The sequence below is a fragment of the Tasmannia lanceolata genome, unplaced genomic scaffold, assembly GCF_043159265.1.
Source record: "Tasmannia lanceolata isolate RefF3 unplaced genomic scaffold, GAP_Taslan_0.1 ptg000008l, whole genome shotgun sequence".
In the NCBI taxonomy this organism is placed as follows: Eukaryota; Viridiplantae; Streptophyta; class Magnoliopsida; order Canellales; family Winteraceae; genus Tasmannia; species Tasmannia lanceolata.
Window position 1 is genome coordinate 6,555,217 of NW_027518685.1, and position 20,326 is coordinate 6,575,542.

General features: G+C 39.3%; 1 protein-coding gene and 1 pseudogene across 2 annotated transcripts; one reads left to right on the top strand and one right to left on the bottom strand.

Moving 5' to 3' along the window:
- Positions 1-293: 293 nt before the first annotated feature.
- LOC143882620 (RNI-like superfamily protein) lies at positions 294-13,841 on the top strand. The gene is made up of 6 exons (XM_077386084.1): positions 294-485; positions 1,825-1,952; positions 2,474-2,643; positions 2,839-2,916; positions 5,472-5,616; positions 12,910-13,841. The coding sequence occupies exons 1-6, from the start codon at positions 398-400 to the stop codon at positions 13,321-13,323; spliced, it is 1,023 nt and encodes a 340-aa protein (XP_077242199.1). The 5' UTR covers positions 294-397; the 3' UTR covers positions 13,324-13,841.
- A 1,524-nt stretch (positions 13,842-15,365) lies between these two features.
- On the bottom strand, positions 15,366-19,260 carry LOC143882696 (putative aconitate hydratase, cytoplasmic; annotated as a pseudogene). Its single transcript, XR_013252300.1, has 9 exons — positions 19,210-19,260; positions 18,957-19,024; positions 18,780-18,832; positions 18,490-18,611; positions 17,698-17,796; positions 16,682-17,161; positions 16,167-16,265; positions 15,846-16,088; positions 15,366-15,656 (listed from the first exon to the last, which is right to left on the bottom strand). The product of XR_013252300.1 is annotated as a putative aconitate hydratase, cytoplasmic (transcript).
- Between the last annotated feature and the right edge of the window lie 1,066 nt (positions 19,261-20,326).

The window sequence follows — 20,326 nt, forward strand, 5'->3', positions numbered from 1 at the left end:
GATAGAAAAATGATAAAAAAAATTTCTTCAAAATGCCGGGTTTTGATGCAGGTCCGGGCAACCCGACCGGGTCCAACAGAACCCAAATTGACTCAAACAAAAGCTGACCTATGATTTTTTTCGGGTTGAACCCGACCCGAGCTGCACCTCGAGTTAGACAGGTCGGGTTAGAGTCGTGAGGGGGCTGACCATTCTCGACCAGAGGCTCAGGCTTGGGTTGAGGAAATGCTATTAGTGGTTGGGCTCAACCGGATCCAACTCAGCCCGAATCGCACATAGTAAAAGAGAGAGGCATTGTTTTGATCGTTGAATCCAATCTCCCCATAATTTACACCGTAAGACCCCAATAAATTCGCCATCTTCTCTCCAATTCCCCACCCCCCTTTGCTTGGATCTGATGGAAAAAGGAAAATCTACTGCCTCAATAACGTCTTCGTTGAAACGATTGCACCTCAATTCCGTCTCTATAACCCTTCCATCCTACAGTAAGCTTCAATTTCTCATTTCTTTTTATTTAATGCCTTTTTAATTTCCAAGTCCTCCTCTGGTGTGATGATTTTTGCAAAACCCATGTGATAATTTTCTTGGGTGAGATGATTTGGGCAGACCCCGTGACTTTCTTTGAAATTTCTGTCATTTTACTGGTTAGGATTTCTTAATTTGCACTGCTAATTTTCTTTTCTTAGTGTAAACTTTAGTTATCTTGTACTTTTTAAAACTATTGAGGGATACTTAAGATTCAGTATGGGGGCTATGTCCTATTGCCATGGTCGAATTTTTTCTTGGATTAAAATGAAGTTGTGAATATGCTTAAATAAAATTTTCTCCTTATATACGTATTTTGCACGAAGAAAATTTATTTTAAATATTTTAAAATAATTTTTTTTTATGATTTTTTCTCTATATAAACCTGGAAACAAATATCCTGAGATTTTCCCTTGCCGAGAAATTCCCGAGAACAATATTTGTGACTTAAAGAGTCAGCTAATGAGGCTGCGGAATCTCTGGCTTTGGAGGGTGTCCCTAGAGCTTCTATTGTTGTCTTGGATTCGTTCCCTGTATTTGATTTGTGATGAGGTTTTAGTGGTTATACATTTTGGCTGTTCTTGCCTTTCTTCTTAAGACTATCTTGGTCTTGCAACTCTTCCTGTAGGTGGCATTTTTTTTATCAATAAGGTTCTAGTTAACATTTAAAAAAGGAGAGAGTATGACATGGTGAGCGAGAATATGTTGGAAAACATGTTGGCATTTGGGAATCAAAACAGCTGAATCAGTTTTACTATCGTTCTTGTGTTCTTTATTTTCGAGAAGTTGAGATAAGAGGCTGCTTAAGTTACTTGAGGTTACTTTCCAGCACATTTTGTTGGGACTTTATTGCGATAAGTATGTTGGGAAGCAGAGTCTTCTAGTTTTAGGGAATGTAGCTATTATTTGGAGTTACTACTTTCACTTATTCATACTAGTGCAGTACACTTGACATGCTGCATAAAAATGGTTAAAAGCATATTTTCGGTGTAGTTTGACAACTTTCGACAAATAAAAATCAAAAGAGATTTTACGTCCACAAAAGGAAAAAAATAACTTTTCAATGTAACAATGCTATTACTCTCAATTCTTAATCACGACACTTTTCTGAATTAAAGTTCGGCATTCACAGTAATAATCATGCTACTTCTCTTAATCCGTATACTTTTTCTAATAAAAGGATATTTTGTCGATAAATTCAGTGTAGGAACTTCAGTCTTTTGTGCCAATATGAAAGTGCCTGCTCATGATTTACTATGTCTATCCCTTATAATAACTTGTTGCGGATATTGATTACAGGGTCACCTCTTGAAAAGGTTAAACCACGAAGTTTAGTCAGCTTATGTCTCAGAGTCCTTGGGCAACATTTTGAGGATATCATTGATGACTTAAGCGAGATTGTTGCAACATTTCCACCAGATATTAAGGTAGCATATGAAGTAATTAGTTAAGGGAAATGTATTCACACTCCCTTGTTTCAATAATGGCGTTCTTTACCTTACACTTTTTAAATTGGTTATTGAGAGCATTTTGGGAATTGTAACAACCTTTAAAAGCGTAGAAAAGTGTAAAGGGTGTAGCGCTGTTATTGACTCAAGGGTGTGGGAATATCATTTCCCTTAATAAACCTTGACCATATGTAATATCTTTCTTCCTCTCTTCAGTTTACCAGCAACCACCGCAGGATTAGAACTGGAATTTCTACTATAAAATGTTATTATTCATATCAGGTTGATTTTCAAGTGTGAGATCTCAGGCACTTTTATCACTTATGTGGTTACTTAGCTTCGTCTGTTTTTTTAATATAAAATTTTCATATTTCAAGGGTTCAAGCATATTTAAGTAGCACTTTTATTTTAACCTACTTCATGATTTTAGACCCTTGTTAAGTACATAATTATAATTTTTGTCTAGACTGGTCAAGTGCTTCAAATTGATTGAACTACAGATGGCATTGACAGCTATTGCAAGGAGGAGAAAATTGCTGAATGATGATATCCTCATCACATTGGCGGAAAATTCCTGGGATATCTTAGATATCTCTGGATCTGATGTTACTGATTTTGGCCTGGGAAAAGTAGCAGATATGTGTCAGCATCTGCGAGCTATTGATATAAGGTATGACAGCAATAATGCACATTTTATTTCACTATGCCATTTTTAACAATATATCTTTTTTTACTTTCTTTAGCACTTCAATTATTTCCATCTTTTCCGATCACTTGAATTGTCTGGTTAGCTTATTCATTTTCCAAGTGTATCTATCAGGAACCTTTTGGAGTTTCTAATTATAATGGGATGGTTTCATTGCAGCCGTTGTGGCAAAATTACTGCATTGGGCGTTTCAGAGCTCCTAAGTCATTGCCCTTCTTTGGAAATATTGAGATGGGGGTATGTTTTTTTTTTTTTTTTTTTGGATTTTTTTTTTTGCAAGTTCTACTGTTTGCTGGGTGGCTACCAAATAACTTGATTACTAACTTTGTTGAAGCGTACTCAAAGATACCATTTTCACATCCTTAACATCTTTAAGAGAACTTTCTTTTTTAAAACGGTGTTAAATATTTATTGAACAAAGAAAAAACAAGATACAAAAATTTACACAGGAGGCAGATGTTGATTCACAAATAAAATCCCCCTTCCCGCTTTCCCTCTGATGGCAAGTTAATTATTGGAACTATGAGGGATGTGGAAAATCAAAGATAGAGCAAGTCCTGGATTTCATTAATAACCCTGGATAGATGCCGTGGGCCTGTTGATTTTTCAGTCCCCGGGGAGATTACATTGGTGGAATCTCCTACTTCAAGAGAGCCGAGGATATCACACCCAAATAACTAAAGATTGGTGAGCAACGCTATGGATTCAGCTTCATTAGAATTTTTCCGCCCAATTGTGCCTGAGTAGGCGTGATTGATGCCCCCATGGTGGTCTCAGAACACTCGACCAATGTTGCTCAGGCCTGGATTGCCAATGGAAGCACCGTCGAAGTTAAGTTTGAGGATATTAGGACCGGTTTCGGGGGGTTGTTGGGGGTTCCATCTAACCTTATGCTTGTCCTTTGTCACTATCCAATGTCAATTTGATGCATCCCCTAAATTTCTTTCTTGTGATGGACCAACAACAAAGAGTGCCTCTGATCTCCCCAAAAACTGTATTGAGTGGATCTTATGTTTCGAACATTCGCCAGTTTATCTTCTTCCAAATCACCCATATAACCGCAAAAGGAACAAATGAGCAAGGTTACACCCCTTCTCTCTCAAGTGCATAACCCACCAGCTCTCTCTAAAAGATATTTAAAGGTCTGGAGGAAAATATAATGGATGCCAAAGAGCGTAAGGATCCAATGCCAAACAACTCCAGCAAACATACAATGAATGAAAATGTGGTTGGATGTCTCTTCTTCCTTCAAGCAAAGGGCACAAAGGTTAGCCATTTGGAAACTCTTTCTTTTCAAAAGATCAAGGATGTTAACATTTGGGTGGCGTGGGAGACTTCCAAATGGCGTGGGAGACTTCCAGAAAGAGTTTCCAAATGGCGTGGGAGACTTCCTTGGATTTTAGGTGGCGTGGGAGACTTCCAAATTCTTATCCACCTAAAAACCAAATATTCCTCTTTCGCCAAACAATCGAAAAATGTGAATCGTAAATTTTCTGTTTGGATCCGAACTCCATATTCACCAATCTGAAATGGTGATAGAGACGTACACCTTTTCTAAAAGACTCAGCAAAATATACTGAAGACTCATTCTCATCCTTTTTTAGATTACGCCTAAAAAGCCACCACCAAACTTCCCTCCCCCACATGAGACTATTTCTCTCATGCTAGGTTGTAATGCTTATCATGGTACACACTCGTCATCCCAAATCTAACCCCTTCCTGTTTCTCAACCTAAACAGAATAAAATGTGTGAACTCATTATTCACATCACAAACTGACCGCCATGCCCCCAATCCCCTATTACTACCTAAGTTCCTCACCTCCCACCCTCCCCACATTTCAATTTTATACTCTTCTCTAAAATGCATAATTTTCCTCAGCGAATCACCATAGCCACTTGCCAAGGAGAGAAACATTCCGTCTTAAGAAAACTGTTGTCATAGTAATGATTTTGCCTTTGGTCATCACAGATGAATCAAGTCAATTTTTATATCACAATAGATTGATTGAGCCTTTCCCGGATGTCAGTGTAATGTATGACTTAATATTTTCATGCTTAAATTTCAAATTATACCATTAAAAACTGGATATTCCAATTTTCAATAGGCTCATGGATACATCTATCACATTTCTGATGATGATATGCATGCATGCAGGCTACCGTTGAGTTTTGAGTAAAATGGTCTCTGTAATGTCACCATTAATTTAGGGCAATGATATTTTCACACCCCCATTCCCCCCCCCCCCTCTCTCTCTGCAGTACGCTTTCGCCTCCTTTTAACGTGATTTGACGTCAAAAAACATTAAAGTTGCCCACTGTTTCATGTTATAAGGGGGGCGAATGCGTACTGCAGAGGGGGTGAAAATATCATCTCCCTTTATTCCTTGTTGAGTTCTAAGTTACTTGATAAGATGCGATGTTTCAACTCTCAGCTTGATTTGGTTTCTGTAAATATTTAATAGGCATAGGGAGTGGTGACAATGACACATTATCGATGTGATAGTGTTATCAGGGCTTCAGAATTGAAAATTTTCTCTCTTTTCTTTTTAGTCAGTGGGTTTTGCTCATCAAGTTCATTTTGGTACTTTAACACAGTGCACAAAAGTCTTAAATGGTTGACCCATGCAGACTTATGCATTTGCATGAGTACAAAATGAGAACCATGTGGTTCTATTATAGAATTTTCCCTGCATATGTTCTGTTTTGTGGTTTTCCTGCCAAGGCTTATGGTTTTGACTGGGTACAAATTCTATAACAGGCTATGAACAAAAGTTAAATCCATTGATTGCAGAGGGTGCATTAGGAGTGATTTTACTGCTCGCAGTTGCTTGAGTATCCTGAAGCCGAAACTTAATGCTGTGGAAGAAGAATCATGGGAGGAACTGGATAGCATGGATATAGTCAATGGTGCACACTCACTGCGCTGGCTTGTATGGGTATGTAGCTTTCCTTTACAGATGGATTTTCCTTTTTTTTTAACCGTATAATAAGAATCCTAGATTCTTGAAAGTTAATGTCAACTTTTTTTAATTATTTTTTTTTTTGAAGAGCAAATGTTAAAGATAAGAAATTTACCGCAAGGGCACAGCTTTCATGACATATAACATCGGAGAACCACAGATTCTCGAGAGATAATGACAACTTTTTTGTTTAATTACATTATTTTTGAAAAGATAACAAAAAGTAAAATTACTTAAAGAGCAGAGATTTCACAATGTAAAACATAAGCCTGTCTACACCCATGGGCTACTACATCACTAGCTTCTCTTCAAAAAAAGAATTGGAGACATGTGATAAGATTACTTGCATTTGCTTCATTAAAGTCCTTAGACACCATTTTTTAAGTCTGCCAAACGCCTGTTTTTACTAAGCGGCATGGGGAGGATAGTAGGTTTTTTATATGGTATGCTTTCAGTACTTTCATTGTTCACGCAGTTTATCTACGCTTGAGGCCTAGCTTGTCTCCCTCGTCGGCTAGCAGAGCTTGGAGAATTCTCGCCCCTTCTAGAGTCTGCCTTCTCTTGGACGATGTGCCTGAATAAAATCTTAACGGTGGATCAGCTTTGGAGCCAGATGATGCTTATTATTGGTCATTGCGCATTATGTCTTGTGCCAGGTGAAATTGTCGACCAAATTTTCATTCATTGCGGGTTTGCTGGAGGGATCTGGTTGTTTATTCTTCGTCTTTTCAATGTCTCTTGGGTCTTTCCTGAGCACATTGAGAACCTATTTGAAGGTTGGAATTTCACTCTTTGGCCTAAAGGGGGCAAATTTTATGAGATTCGGCTTTGGTAGTCACTCTGTGGGTCATTTGGAAAGGAATGAATAATAGAATTTTTTTAGGATACCTCCAAAAAACGTTTCATGTTGACCTAGAACATCATTTCCTTGATTATTCGATGGGCCATTGTCCTTAGTTCAGATTGCCATCTAAGGAGAGGGTGGACTGAGGCATGTAGCAATAAGATCCATTTGACAGCTTTCTCGCTCAGGTACTCCCCTGTCTTTTGGCCTTGTCAAGCACAATTTCGACGGCTTGAGCATAGGAAACCCGGTTGCGGGGGGGGGGGGGTGGGTGGTAATCAGGGGCCTTCTTCTGAATTTAGATGGAGCGATCAGCTGGGATTATGCCGGCCCTTTAGCCCATCCGAACGCTATCTACTTAGAAGTCCAGGCTCTTTGTGCCGGCATATGCCAGGTCTAGTCTTGTGATGTAGACCGATATGCCAGGTCTAGTCTTGTGATGTAGACCGCCTTATAGTTGAGGGTTACTTGCTCAATTTAATTAGGTGGATGATTAAGGAGGCCTCTTATCCTTGGAGATGCGCATATGCCTATGAAGCATGGGTGCGACACGACACGGGTACGTGATTTTCCAAAAAACTTAGGTGCGGGTGCGTTGAATATAATAATATTTTTTATTAAATTTTTTTTTTTTAAATAGGAAAGCAATCAAATAACAATAAAATCACCATTCACCAAAATGGAAAATTCTAATATTACTCTTCATTTCATACGTGATTAAGTTCATCATTAAAGCACCAAAATAACATAAAGCACCAAAATAACATAAAGTATCAATGCATCATCAATCCTAGAAGTCAGTCGCTTCATCTCCAATATCGACAACATCGTCCTCTACGTCGTCAGTAAAAACAATGGACTCCAACTCCGGCTCATCCAAAGAAAGACTAGCAACTTCAAGTACCCCTACATCCTCGAAGGAATCAAATGTATCTCCACCTATGCCCCACATCTTTGTCTCTCCTTACTTATATTGTGGAGTTTGTCTTGAGAGAAGCCGAAGATTGCTATGAACGAAAACCAAATCTTCAGCTTGTTGTGGAGTTATCTTGTTCCTCTTGAGAGAATGCACAAAAGAGTAAGTGCTCCAATTCCTCTTGGCACAAGATGACGATGAAGGTTGCATAAGAATCTTCAAAGCTATGCTTTGAAGCATAGGGGCACATGTACCATGGATGACCCACCACTCATGAGGCTTGATAGTGAACCGTTCATTGATGGAATCAACATCATTGAATAATCCGGACTTCATGGAGAATTGCGCGAATTCCACATTAGCTCTTGTGCGGTCCGAGGAATTGGTGAAGTACCTCTTGAAGCACTTCATCCTCTCGGTATAAATTTCTGCATCCTTATGTGGAGGCACCCGACTTGAATCTTCACTAAGCCATTGCTCACTATAATACCTTTAAGAAAGAAAAAACTAATTTAGCTTCAAATTTCAAGTCAAAAGTTAGAACTTGGAAATAAACATAAATAACTAATAATCCAAATAAATTTAAAGTCACCTAACCTTGGATTCAATGAATGAGCCAAGCAATGAAGTGGAGTGTTGCTCTTGTTCCGACGAGCAACAAGAATCTCGTGCACCACGTCAAAAAATTTGGACTCCTCTTCTTTCCTCTTTCCTTCATTCCTATATATTGCCGCCCTTACTTTCTCTATCATAGTATCCCAAAAATCATAAACCAAGTGAAGGAAAGGCGTATCCGTGTCACACTCTCTAAGCATGTCATAGATGAGGGATGTAAATGCGAGCATGTAGTCAATAGAATCCCACCATATGTCATCTAACACCTTCTCTTTTACAAACCTCGATTTTCCCATGTCATCCTCCCTATAACAAGTCCATTTGTCGCTAATAACCATTGCTTGAAGACCTTGCTTTAAGAGTTTCAATCTCTTAAGCATAACAATAACACTCGCAAATCGAGTCTCCGTCACGGCAAGCAACTTCAAAGTGTTGAACTCGTTGAATATGGCTAGTCTCATGGAATGATTCATTATGAAATTCTTAATGATGCTAGCATCTCCCGAAACATCCGTTATCCAACTACATTCGTCATATGTAACTTGATTTGCTTCCATATTCTTCGCCGCACATATGTTCTTCAAAGCAAGGTTGAGGGTGTGCACCACACATGGGGTCCAAAAGATGGAAGGAAATTGTGCCTCAATAAGTTGCTCGGCCGCCTTGCAATTTGCGGCGTTGTCGGTAATTACTTGGACAACATTTTCATGCCCAACTTCCATAATTACCTCCTTCAACAAGTTGGCAATGAAATGTTTGTCTTTTGTCTCCCCCGAACAATCTACCGCCTTGAGAAACATAGGCCTACCCTCGGTTACCGCCATAAAGTTAATGAGAGGCCGCCTTTGTGAGTCACTCCATCCATCACTAACAATGCTCACCCCTTTATCCTTCCATGTCTCTCTAAGGGGTTGCAACAACCTATCAACTTTTGCCCTCTCTTTTTGTAGTAGAGTCGTTCTTAGCAAGTTGTACCCCGGAGGCAAATAACCGAAAATTGGATTGTTGGCCGCATAAGAGTATGAACTCGCATAGTGTGGGTTCTTTGCCAGGTGAAATGGCAAGCCACCTGAGTAAAACATCCGAGCAATATCGCCGTGTAGGTGATCGCGGGCCACCATGTTAAATGCCTTTTCAATAGCACTCACACTTCCACTTGGACCACTTGTCTTCCTCCTCTTTAGATCAAAACTTGGAGGGACAAATATACTACTTGGGTAACTCAATGATCCACTACTTGATGATGGCGGCAATGACACTCTCTTGGGAGCATTTTGCTTCATAGCCTCCTTGCATTCTTCCTCCAACCTTTGCATTCCGAGTAGGTCATTTGCTTTCACCTTAGGACACGCTCCGATTCCTTGTCCTGATACCTTCAACAAGTGCGCTCTAACCCTTGTGTAGGAGCTATTCCAACTCTTATGACAAAAATTACATTCCCATCTCACATTCCCTCCACCCTTAGGATCTTTATCAAATCTAGTGGCATACCTCCATAAGGGCTTCGAGAGGTCTTCATCAGTAGAGGTAGAAGAAGAAGGTGTTGCATTTGTGGCTTGGGCGGCGCTACTAGCCCCGGATGAAGACATTCTATTAAAAGAACAAACACAAATTTAGTAAGCAAATAAGATTATTGGACTCCCAATCGGTTGTCACAAGACTCATAATCTTATATCTTGATGGTCTAAAGTCTAAACCCTAAGCCCCTAATTGTGAGCCCAAATCAAGTTATTGGAGTCAAAATTAAACATAATTTTGACTCCTAAAATTAGTTTTGGGCTCCCAATCGATTGTCACAATCTTAAATTAACATGGCCCTAAAGGGTAAAGGCTAAAGCCCTAACGACCTAACCCCTCTAATTGAGCCCAAAACGGATTTTGGGGGTCAAAATTAAACATAATTTTTGACTCCTAAAATCAGTTTTGGGCTCCCAATCGATTGTCACAATCTTAAATTAACATGGCCCTAATGGGTAAAGGGTAAAGGCTAAAGCCCTAACGATCTAACCCCTCTAATTGAGCCCAAAACGGATTTTGGGGGTCAAAATTAAACATAATTTTTCACTCCTAAAATCAGTTTTGGGCTCCCAATCGATTGTCACAATCTTAAATTAACATGGCCCTAAAGGGTAAAGGGCTAAAGGCTAAAGCCCTAATGACCTAACCCCTCTAATTGAGCCCTAAAGGGCTCCCAATTGAATGTCACAATCTCAAATTAACATGGCTTGAAAGCTCACAATTGGAAATTTGGGATTTAGGGCTTTAGGCCCTAAAGCCCTAAATCCCAAATTCCCAATTGTGACCTCCAAACTGAAAATCAGTTTAGGGCTTCAAAATCACAATCCATTTTAAGATTATGCCAACCGATTGTGAGCTCCAAATTGATTTTTATGTGACTCACAATCGGTTAAGGCTTTAGGCTATTTTTTAGGGCAAATCACAAATAAAATAATGCAAATCACAAATAAAAATAAAGGAGAGAGAGAAAGAGAGTAGAGATAAAAAAAAAAGAGAGTAGAGAGAGATACAAAGAGAAAGAGAGAAGTAGAGAGAGAGAGAGTACCTTTAAGTAGGGTTAGGTTAGGGCTCCGACAGTGGCGGAGGCGCGGTAGTAGTTGCAGGGAGAGAGAGGAGAAACCGAGAGGGAGAGGAGAAAATGAGAGAAGCCCGAGAGAGAGTGAGAGAGGAAAGTTGCAGGGAGAGAGAGAGAGAGAGAGAGAGAGAGAGAGAGAGAGAGAGAGAGAGAGAGGGTGAGGCCGTGAGGGACGAGACAGAGAGGGTGAGGGAGAGAGTTGCGTGAGTGTGAGTGAGGGGGTTTGGGTTTTGAAACCCCTTTTATATAATTTAAACCCCCTCCCCCCCCCCCCCCCCCAAATTGCTATTGGCAGCCTCTTTTTTTTGTTTTTTTTAACACTTAAAAACGTGCCGGGTGCGTCGGGGTGCGCACCCCAACCGCACCCGACCGTAAAAATTAGAAAAAAAAGGTTTTTTAATCGGGTGCGCACCCGGGACGCACCCGAGCGCACCCGTGTCGGATACGCACCCGATACGGGTACGCGGGCCATTTTGAAGCACCCGTGCTTCAGAGGCATATGCTATCAAATAAGTGCAGGAGCATATCGATGGTCACTCTGTTTCCTTCCAACACGTGTGGAGGTCGGCGAATAGTGAGACAGATCGTTTTGGCCCGGTTAGGTACTTCCAGGGCGTTATTGGAGCACTTTGATTTTCTACCTCCATGATTATGCCTCCTTGTATCGAATTTCTGCTTTTCTATTTCTGTTTTCTTTTTTGTTTAGAATGTGATAGCATTGGTTGAAAGATGAATCCATCTATCACTCCTTGTTGCTCTAAGTTGTATTATGGATGTCCAACTCCTATACATGTTGTATGCGATGTCCCAAGATTGTTGCCTCACAGGCGCCCAATTATTCAATACTTCGATTTTCGCAGTAGAGTTCTCTGTCTCCTCAAGGACCCCTTTGTTTCTTTCTCATCAATTCTCCCATGTAATTGCAAATGAAGCCTTGTGAAAACTAAAATCTCCTTTGAATCCAAGATGAGTCACTATCGAAATTGAAGTCTTTGATGAAATCTTCCAAAAAACAAGTTCTCTTTCTCCTCAAGGACCCCTTTGTTTCTTTCTTATCAGTTCTCCCATATAGCTGCAACTGGAGCCTTGTCTTCCCAATTTATCGTAGTTCAAACTTTGAGGTAGCCTATGTGCATAATGTATTGAAGACCATGTAATCATATCAGTCTTCTTGTCAAAGAGAAAATTTTATGGCATCAAATGTTTCTGTATGAATGTTGGTCACGCGGATACATTCTTGCCAGCATATTATTCATCATCCAATATTCTAGACCAATGCTTTCACTAGCTATCAGAAGTCATGATTGATTTTTTATTTTCTATATTTTAGAGGTTATTTATGCATATTTGGAGTTACCATATCAAAGGGAGGATGTTCAAAAAAATTTATGTTGTACCACCAGTTAATATATAATATATGTGTTCTTCAGAAATCAGTTGGTTTTTTTCTTGACTATAAAAAGATAACCAGAATCCTTTTCTTTATTCATGAGAGAAGAAATGAGTACTTTAATTATAATTGTGCATGCTTTTGTTTGAAGAATTTCATTTTTAACTGTTGATTGAAGAGCGGATTGCTTATAAACTCTGTTGCTTTGAATTAATTGACTGATACCACCTTGGATTATCTTATCTACCTAAAGCTGCAATTTAGAACGTTGACATTCACCAAAGTACCTTCACCTTTTTAAGTGGTCAGGGTTAACCAGGTCCATGACGTTTCTGTATAGTCATTTGTGAGGCATAACAGTCAACCAAAAGAATTCAGGGTCTTTTGGGCTAGTTCGTTCAGAAATAGAGATGTTAAAAATACATGTAATAAATGTTTTAAATTTTGAGAATTGGTATAGGCAATGCATATTGACTGCTACATGGGCTGCAAATACTATAGTTATTGACAACATTAGGGTTTTGCTAGTATTGGATTAGCTAGAGCCCACGTTTGGTTTCTCATCAGTGATGTCCTGCGCTTGTCTCATTTTGAGATGGCTGCTGATTTATTTATTGCAAGTGTATTGCTTGTGAATCATGAAATTCTCTTCTGTTTCTACCTTCCAAATTGTTTTTCTGGTTCTGATAAATGAATAATTGGCATCTAGCCGGGCTTAGACTATTAAATCTAGAACCTGTAGTAAATAGACTTCTTCTCTTTAAAAGTTCATAGCAATTTTCAAATTATGGTACCAACTTATTACATATTTGCAACTTCTTGCATGCAATTTGTAGCTTTTATGGTTGTAATGTTAAAGCTTTTCAGTAGTGAAGCATGCCTAACTCATGGCTTCCTTTTCCCTTTTACAGCCAAAGATTGATGACTATTCGATGGAGAGCTTGGCCACTGAGTGCCCACGTATTTTGGTTAACCCAAAACCTTCGCCCTTTGGTTTTAGAGGTGTCCTAGTTCCCCATGAAGCATTGCCCGACGTAGTGTTGGATGATACTATCGTCAAGGACATTGATCCTAAAACATGGGAAGTTCGGGTTCTAGCTCCGAGGGGTGCAATTCCATCCATTTCAGATGCCCCCGAATTGCCTATGGCCGAAAGGTTTAGACTTGCTTTCGTGGAGAGGGATGCACGATTAGCACCCAAGAGGGCAAAGAATGCAAGGCAACACCGGCGGCGTGCAGAGAGGGAGTGGGTGATGACAAGCACAGATGCAAAGTCGATAGCTCTTGCTTCCCAAGCGGCCAAGCTTCTAAACAACCGGAGCTGACAAACACGAAATTAGCGCATGTTGGATTTGCTTGTACTTATCCTAGTTATCTTTGTACCTTTATAGCTCAAGCTTGGATTGTAAAGATTAATCCCGGGGACCAGGATCTTCTTTCGTTTTTACCCCCGGTAAGGAAGAAGAAGAGTCCGTCCTGATCTCATCTCATATTTGATAGTCTTCTTTTCAAGGTATGTGTCAGCTTTGGCTTATTGGGTTTAATGAAGAATGGAAATCAAGAGTTTGAGTAGTGTTGTGTTCATTAAATATAGTGAAATACAGAGCTAGAGACCATGTTTGTGCTCATATAGGAAGATGTACTGACATTCTTGAGAATTCTCAAAAAAAAAATAAAAATGTCAAAGATATGCATTCCCCATATGCATGGTTGAAGATATGTGTATTCGCCATGCATGGCTAAAGATATGTGCTGTAAGGATATGCTTTTCTGGGATGAAGAACATATGCTATTACTTTGTGGAGTATGCTCACTTATTACAATTTAGATACCTCTTTATCCATTTTACATGCTCTGGAAAAGTTGTTATCCTAATTTACAGAACAGTGAAGGGATAGTTTTTTTCCATTTTTGGGTTGTATTTGTGAGTTTTAAAGCTTTATCTTTTGCTTTTTATTTCTCAAAAAATCATAGGATGATGCAACATGTGCCCTCGCGTAAAAAAGGAAAGAGTTGAGCGTATTTGTTGCTAGAAGAATGCTTCAACAGGGGGCGCATTGTAATATAATCTGGCACCCCAAATACAGCATAGTGGGTCGAAATGTTCATTTGACAGCTCTTGCTTTCAATCTTTTTTTTTTTAAAATAAAAAATTCTTTAATTTTCTAGTTCAATTTTCTATGGTACGAAAATCATACTAATCATGCAATCATAACATCCAATAATGTGTGTTGTTTGTTTTGTTGAATGTGAATTGTTGCTTATATGTAGTTTCTTACTGTTGATGTTCAGCAACAAGATTACATATCCCCAGCTTACCCATAAAAAAACAAGAATTACATAGGGAAATGTTATCAGCACTACTGTATTTTGATGAGGGCAATCCTTACTGTATGAAAAAGTACGGTATGGCCCGCACCATAGGATGATCCAAACCGTCCATTAGATGGGCCACAGCCTAAATAGCTTGTGCCCAAAAATCATTTCCATAGGTTGATCCTAACCCTCTGATCTGAATGTTAGAGGGTTCAGCTGACAACATTTCCCACTTACATATTATTGGATGTTAGGCTTGGATTATTGGTCCGGTTTTTGGGCCAAAGGAGAAACAAAGCAAGGCAGTGGATATTTCGGATCAGTCAAAGATTGGATTCAATATGCTGTAGTGAGGGCGCCACATTGTATTATAATGAGTTTGGCTCCCTTCGGAATCATTCCTCTTTGGTACGATGGAAGTACCACCGTTGATATTTGATCCAACAGCAGCTCATTTACCCTTGATGCCGTTGGATCAAATATCAAGGATGGGATGATGAGTACGTGTTTTATGCCCACTCGTCATATAATTTTTGGTAAGTACATATGCTAGGAATGGCCGGAGCATAGTAACAATTGGGATTTGTTAGGCAATTTCCAGAAAGCCATTTCGCGGCTCACTCACTGTTGCAGGAGTGAACTGCCACCTCAGATGAATTAAATGAACAGGACAAAATCTGCTAAAAATTGGGCCTATGTATCCATTCTCTCCTGAAAAATTGAGAAAACCGCAAAATGGCTTTCTGCAAAATTGCGTTAGTCTCTTAGCAAATCCCTAATTATATTACTTTTTTAAATATTATTTATTTAGGGATTTGCTAGGGACCATTGCAGAAGGTATTTCATTGACGGGCTGTTGCATGAGAGAGCAGCCACACACAACTCATATTTCTCTAGGTGTTGTGAATGGAGAATTTCATTACAGATTATTATTCAAAAATTACTGTACGGACCACACTATAGGATGATCCAAACCGTCCATGTGATGGGCCACTTTTTTAAAAAATACGGGGCTATAAAGGTTTACACCATATAAAATCTCATATCTATCAACTATCATATAAATATAAAGATGGCTATCAACTGATGCACAACATTCATTCAATTCTCCAATAATTCAATTTCGATGTCATCCGAACAATGTAATTAAATTCATGACCATAGTGTAAATCTATTTTACCATACAAAAAGAACAATGGATTGCGTCTGCATGTTTGCCGGTGTTTGCTTCGTATACGAAAATGCGAGAATTAAAATTCGACCACCTACTGCTTTGAGTTGATCAGGTTCCGGTTGACGAATGGAAGAATTCCTCCATGGTCGAGAAATATGGCAACTCAACCTGCAAATCCTCCAACATTTCACAGTCACCAACCATAGGAGTAAAGAAAACCAACTGTATCCTGATATTTATCTATAGGTTCCTGACTTGCTGGAAAGAAATTACATGTACACTAATAATGTGTTGGCATTTGAAGCATGCAAAATTTTATGCAAGTGTTGGTTCACATTAAAGGACAATAAAGTTTACCTCGGTGTCAAAACGAACAGTAGAGGTAAAAGATTTTCCACTGTCTGTCACAACAGTTACATCTTGGCCTGGCCTAATTTCATTAATACTGCTAGGGAGGTCTATGGTGTAACGTTCATGGCCCGTCAGGCCTAGTGTTTCTGCATCCTCCCCAGGTATGAAACACAGAGGAATAATATCCATTCCCACTAAATTGCTATGATGAATTCTCTCAAAGCCCTTGGCAATCACTGCTTTCACTCCCTGGAACATTTTTTTTTTTTTTGAAATGGAACATGACAAAACAATGGAAAGCCACAAGAGAATAAGCAAACTACTCACCTGTAACATTGGACCCTTTGCAGCCCAATCTCGAGAGCTTCCAGTTCCATATTCTGCTCCAGCTATAATAATGGTGTCATGTCCATCGGTTTTGTGCTTCTGGAAATATTGCAATAAGAATAACAGTTTTAGCAGTCTGTGAGAAATGCTTTCTGACACTTTGGCTGGAGAAATTAAAGAAACAGCCCTGCATCTTAAGAAAGGCCAAAATATTGTCCCAGATAAAATCGATAAATATTTAAAAAAAAGAAATAAAAAATTAATGCGTTGCATTCATCGAACTTTTTGCATATCAAAATAATACTTTACAAGCGAAAGTACACTAGATTCTTAACCATGTAAGATTTATCTAACAAAACCATGTAAGATTTATCTAACAAAGTTTCAATTTTGTGACAATATTCCTATAAACTGGATTTGTTCACAAGAACCATCACACGTGATTCAATCACTGAAAATAAAGATCTAGCTCTGCTGAAAAAGGGGGTCCATTAACTTGATATGGAGTTACTCACCATTGCTACATCAAACACAGAGAGCTTCTCCCCTGTTGGGATGTGAATTGTCTTTGGACCTACTTCTCCTTTCAAGAGCTTATTGACAAGGCGAATATTGGCAAAGGTGCCCCGCACCATTACTTCTTCATTGCCTCGACGACTTCCATAGGAATTGAAGTCCTTTATGTCCACCCGTCGATCAAGGAGGTACTTTGCAGCAGGGCTGTCCTTGAGGATGCGCCCTGCTGGGGAAATATGATCAGTTGTTATGCTATCACGAAAATTGATCAAGCAATAGGCACCCTTCACTCCGCAGGGACCAGGTGGAAACATGGTCATGTTCTTCAAATATGAGGGCTTGTGAATGTAAGTCGATTTGGTGTCCCATGGGTAAAGAGTGGTGGCTGGGACTGATAACTGGTTCCACATTGGATTGCCCTCCGTGATTGCCTCATAAGTGCTCCTGAACATATCACGCAACACGCTGGATTGAACAACCTGAAAACAAAACATCCTAAGGTTTTTTTAACAGACAAAACATCCCAAGGTTTTAAATTAACAATTGCCAGGTAAATACCTTTGTAGTTGGAAAATAGGAAAATATAAACAAATGTTCATCTATCTTGCTAGACCAAAGACATGTGATTGCCTAATATGTGCTCCAGAAGACATTAGGCAATGCAACATAAAGCACACACTACTCAACTCAACTCAACAAAGCCTTTGTCCCAAGCTAGTTGGGGTTGGCTAAACGAATTCACTTAGAAAAAGATGACATACAATTGAAAATCTATACAAGTAAAAGATGAGTTGCACAAAATAAAAATCTCTAGAAGTTTTAGGCACATTGTCGGCCAAATTAATGAAGAACAAGAATACAATAGCAGGTGTCTCTTTCCGTGAAAAGGATAATAATTTTAACTAAGATTCTTGAGGTATGCCTCAATATTCAACACGCGCCCATACACAAATGGACACGAAACATATGAAAGATGTACTTACATGGCAATTGTCTAAGATTGGCAATGTCTTACCTCTGCGATTTCTTCAGGGGTTGGCCAGATATCCCTGAGATAGATACTCTTTCCATCTTTCCCAGTTCCAATTGGTTCCTTATCGAAGTCAATGTCAACCTGAAAGAGATACCGCAAGAAAGGAATGTTTATTGGGTGGAACAAATAACCATTAAGTTGTTTTTGATATTAAGGACCAAATTCCGAAAAAATGATAGAAATGTTTATGGATGCGCTTATATTATTGATATCATGTTATGGTTGATAGAATTTAAAAATAATTGGACAAATACTTAAATGAGGGTTAAGAGTCCTCAGTAGATAGAGACACCCTATTAATTTCCATGGTAAAAAATCCACTACCTTTTTAAGGCAGATTTAATGAGAACAATGGGAGGGGCGAGAAGTCCTGAAAACAAGCAAAACACACAAAGCACTATCAGAAATAAAAATCATGAGACAGGAAAAACTTCTGAGAAAAGCACGAATCCACAATCACATGTGACCATTTTACTTTTTTTTTGTTCTTACTTTGAAACAGGAAAAACATCTGAGATAACCATGAATCCACTATCACATGTGACCATTTTACTTTTTTTGTTCATAATTTTGTTTTTCCTAATTATTCCTTATTTTACTATTTTTTTTTTCTATTTGGAGAATACATAGTCCAATTCTTTTTCATGATTAGTTTCAGGTTCCATCTCATTAAGTTTTATTCTTTTCATGTTCATCTACTGTTGATGATTTGCAATATTATTTCATGGAAGCAAAGGAACAATGTAAAAAATGCAGCATGTCACCAAGGCATACCGTTCCAGTGAGGGCATATGCAAAAACTAGAGGCGGTGAAGCAAGATAGTTAGCTTGAGTCAAGGGATGCACCCGACCCTCAAAGTTTCGGTTTCCAGAGAGCACATCTGCAGCAACAATATCTGCAAAAGAGGAACAAGTATTACAGTAAATTTATAAAAAAAATGCATAGTATATAAAAAAACAAATGAAAATAAAAAAATTAAAATCACCAAACAATTTTGTGAAGGCATAAATAATAAAACTACCATTTTCTGAAATTGCAGAAGCAACTGAATTGTCAAGCTCACCAGAATTGCCAATACATGTAGTGCAGCCATGCCCAAACAATATGGAAACCCTGCTGGTTCAAATTTTTTTGCAGACCACTACGTATAGAAGATTTAAAGCTAAAATTCAGCATTTGGTGGAAACATATTTATTTTTGGAAAATTTGCTTCCAAGCCCAAAAGTCCTAAGGTAAGTACCTCTTGATCAAATATTTGGCAACAGCTCCAGAACCTGGGGCAAGACTTGTTTTAACCCATGGTTTAACCTGATAAATAATCAATTCAGTCAATCACAAGAAAAAATAAATCTAGAAAACCTTGATATCACTCCTATTTTTGCCAACCAGAGCTCTGATCAAAAGGAGGTCAGAGTAACAAAAAACAGAAAAGATAAATTACGTGTTAAAATGGCCAGAAGGTAGTAAAATATATTTGTTATACTGCAACTCACCTCCAGACCAAGTTCACATGCCTTCTGTGCAACAAGAGCAGCCCCAAGCATGACACTAGGATTTGATGTATTTGTGCAACTGGTGATGGCTGCAATGACAACACTACCATGTTTCTGTTGGAAAAAACTTGTTGAGGGTACTGTTGATGATAGAAAACAGAAACTTGTTGCTTCAAGGCGTGATATCACTTTCCTTAAGACAAAATTCGCCCCCACTAGTAGTGTGCAAAGGGGATCCGCGAATTGCCTCCAAGATACAATGAAGCCTAGTAGGGAAGCCCTACTAATGTTTGATGACGCGTAGCACTAGCGGAATGAAACCCGAAATGCCCTTCCGAAATTTCAAGCCTTAGAGAAATCTCTAGATTCTGGTTCTGCAGAAAAACAGTATCTAGAACAGTAAACAAAAGAAAAACAGTATGTAGAAATACTTGAGGATTTTTGTAGGAGTGTAGAAGAGAGTGTAAAGTCTGTCAGAATTGCCAATTCGATTTCTTAAGGAAATGATCGAATTCTGCACATTTTATAGACCACCTGGTGTCTTTTCAGTGTGAAAAACACCTCTACAGGGCACCTTTCCAGAATGTTTGAAATCTGACCGTTAGATCGCACCCATTGATATTGAACGGTCCTGATCGATCCTAGATGTGACTGTTGGTTTGAGTAAAACCTCTCTCCAACCCAGTCATCGTTAGATCAACCATCTATGGTGTGGATCGCACCCCCTTGGCACTTGACCGTTGGGGGAAGAGACACAACCCATTCCCATTTGATCACACCCTTTGACCGTTGGAGTTATGGGCCCGTTGGGCAAACCGTTAGGCCCGAACCGAAGCCCAACCCAATCGGTCGGCTTGATGGGCCTACGAACCATTTGGCCCACACCCATCCAACCGGTCCACCTTCATCTTGATCCAACGGTGCAGATCAAATGTGGAAAAATTAAAGGCTCCAATCGCTCCTCGCGACGTTGCGTACGTGCGCCAATAAAGCGCCACTATGGAAAAATTAAAGGCTCCAAAGTGCGCCTAAAAAGTGCGCCAATAAAGCGCCACTATGCGCCCTATAGCCCATTGCCCACGCCGCGTGCGCGCGTGCGCGTGTGCGAACGCTGCGT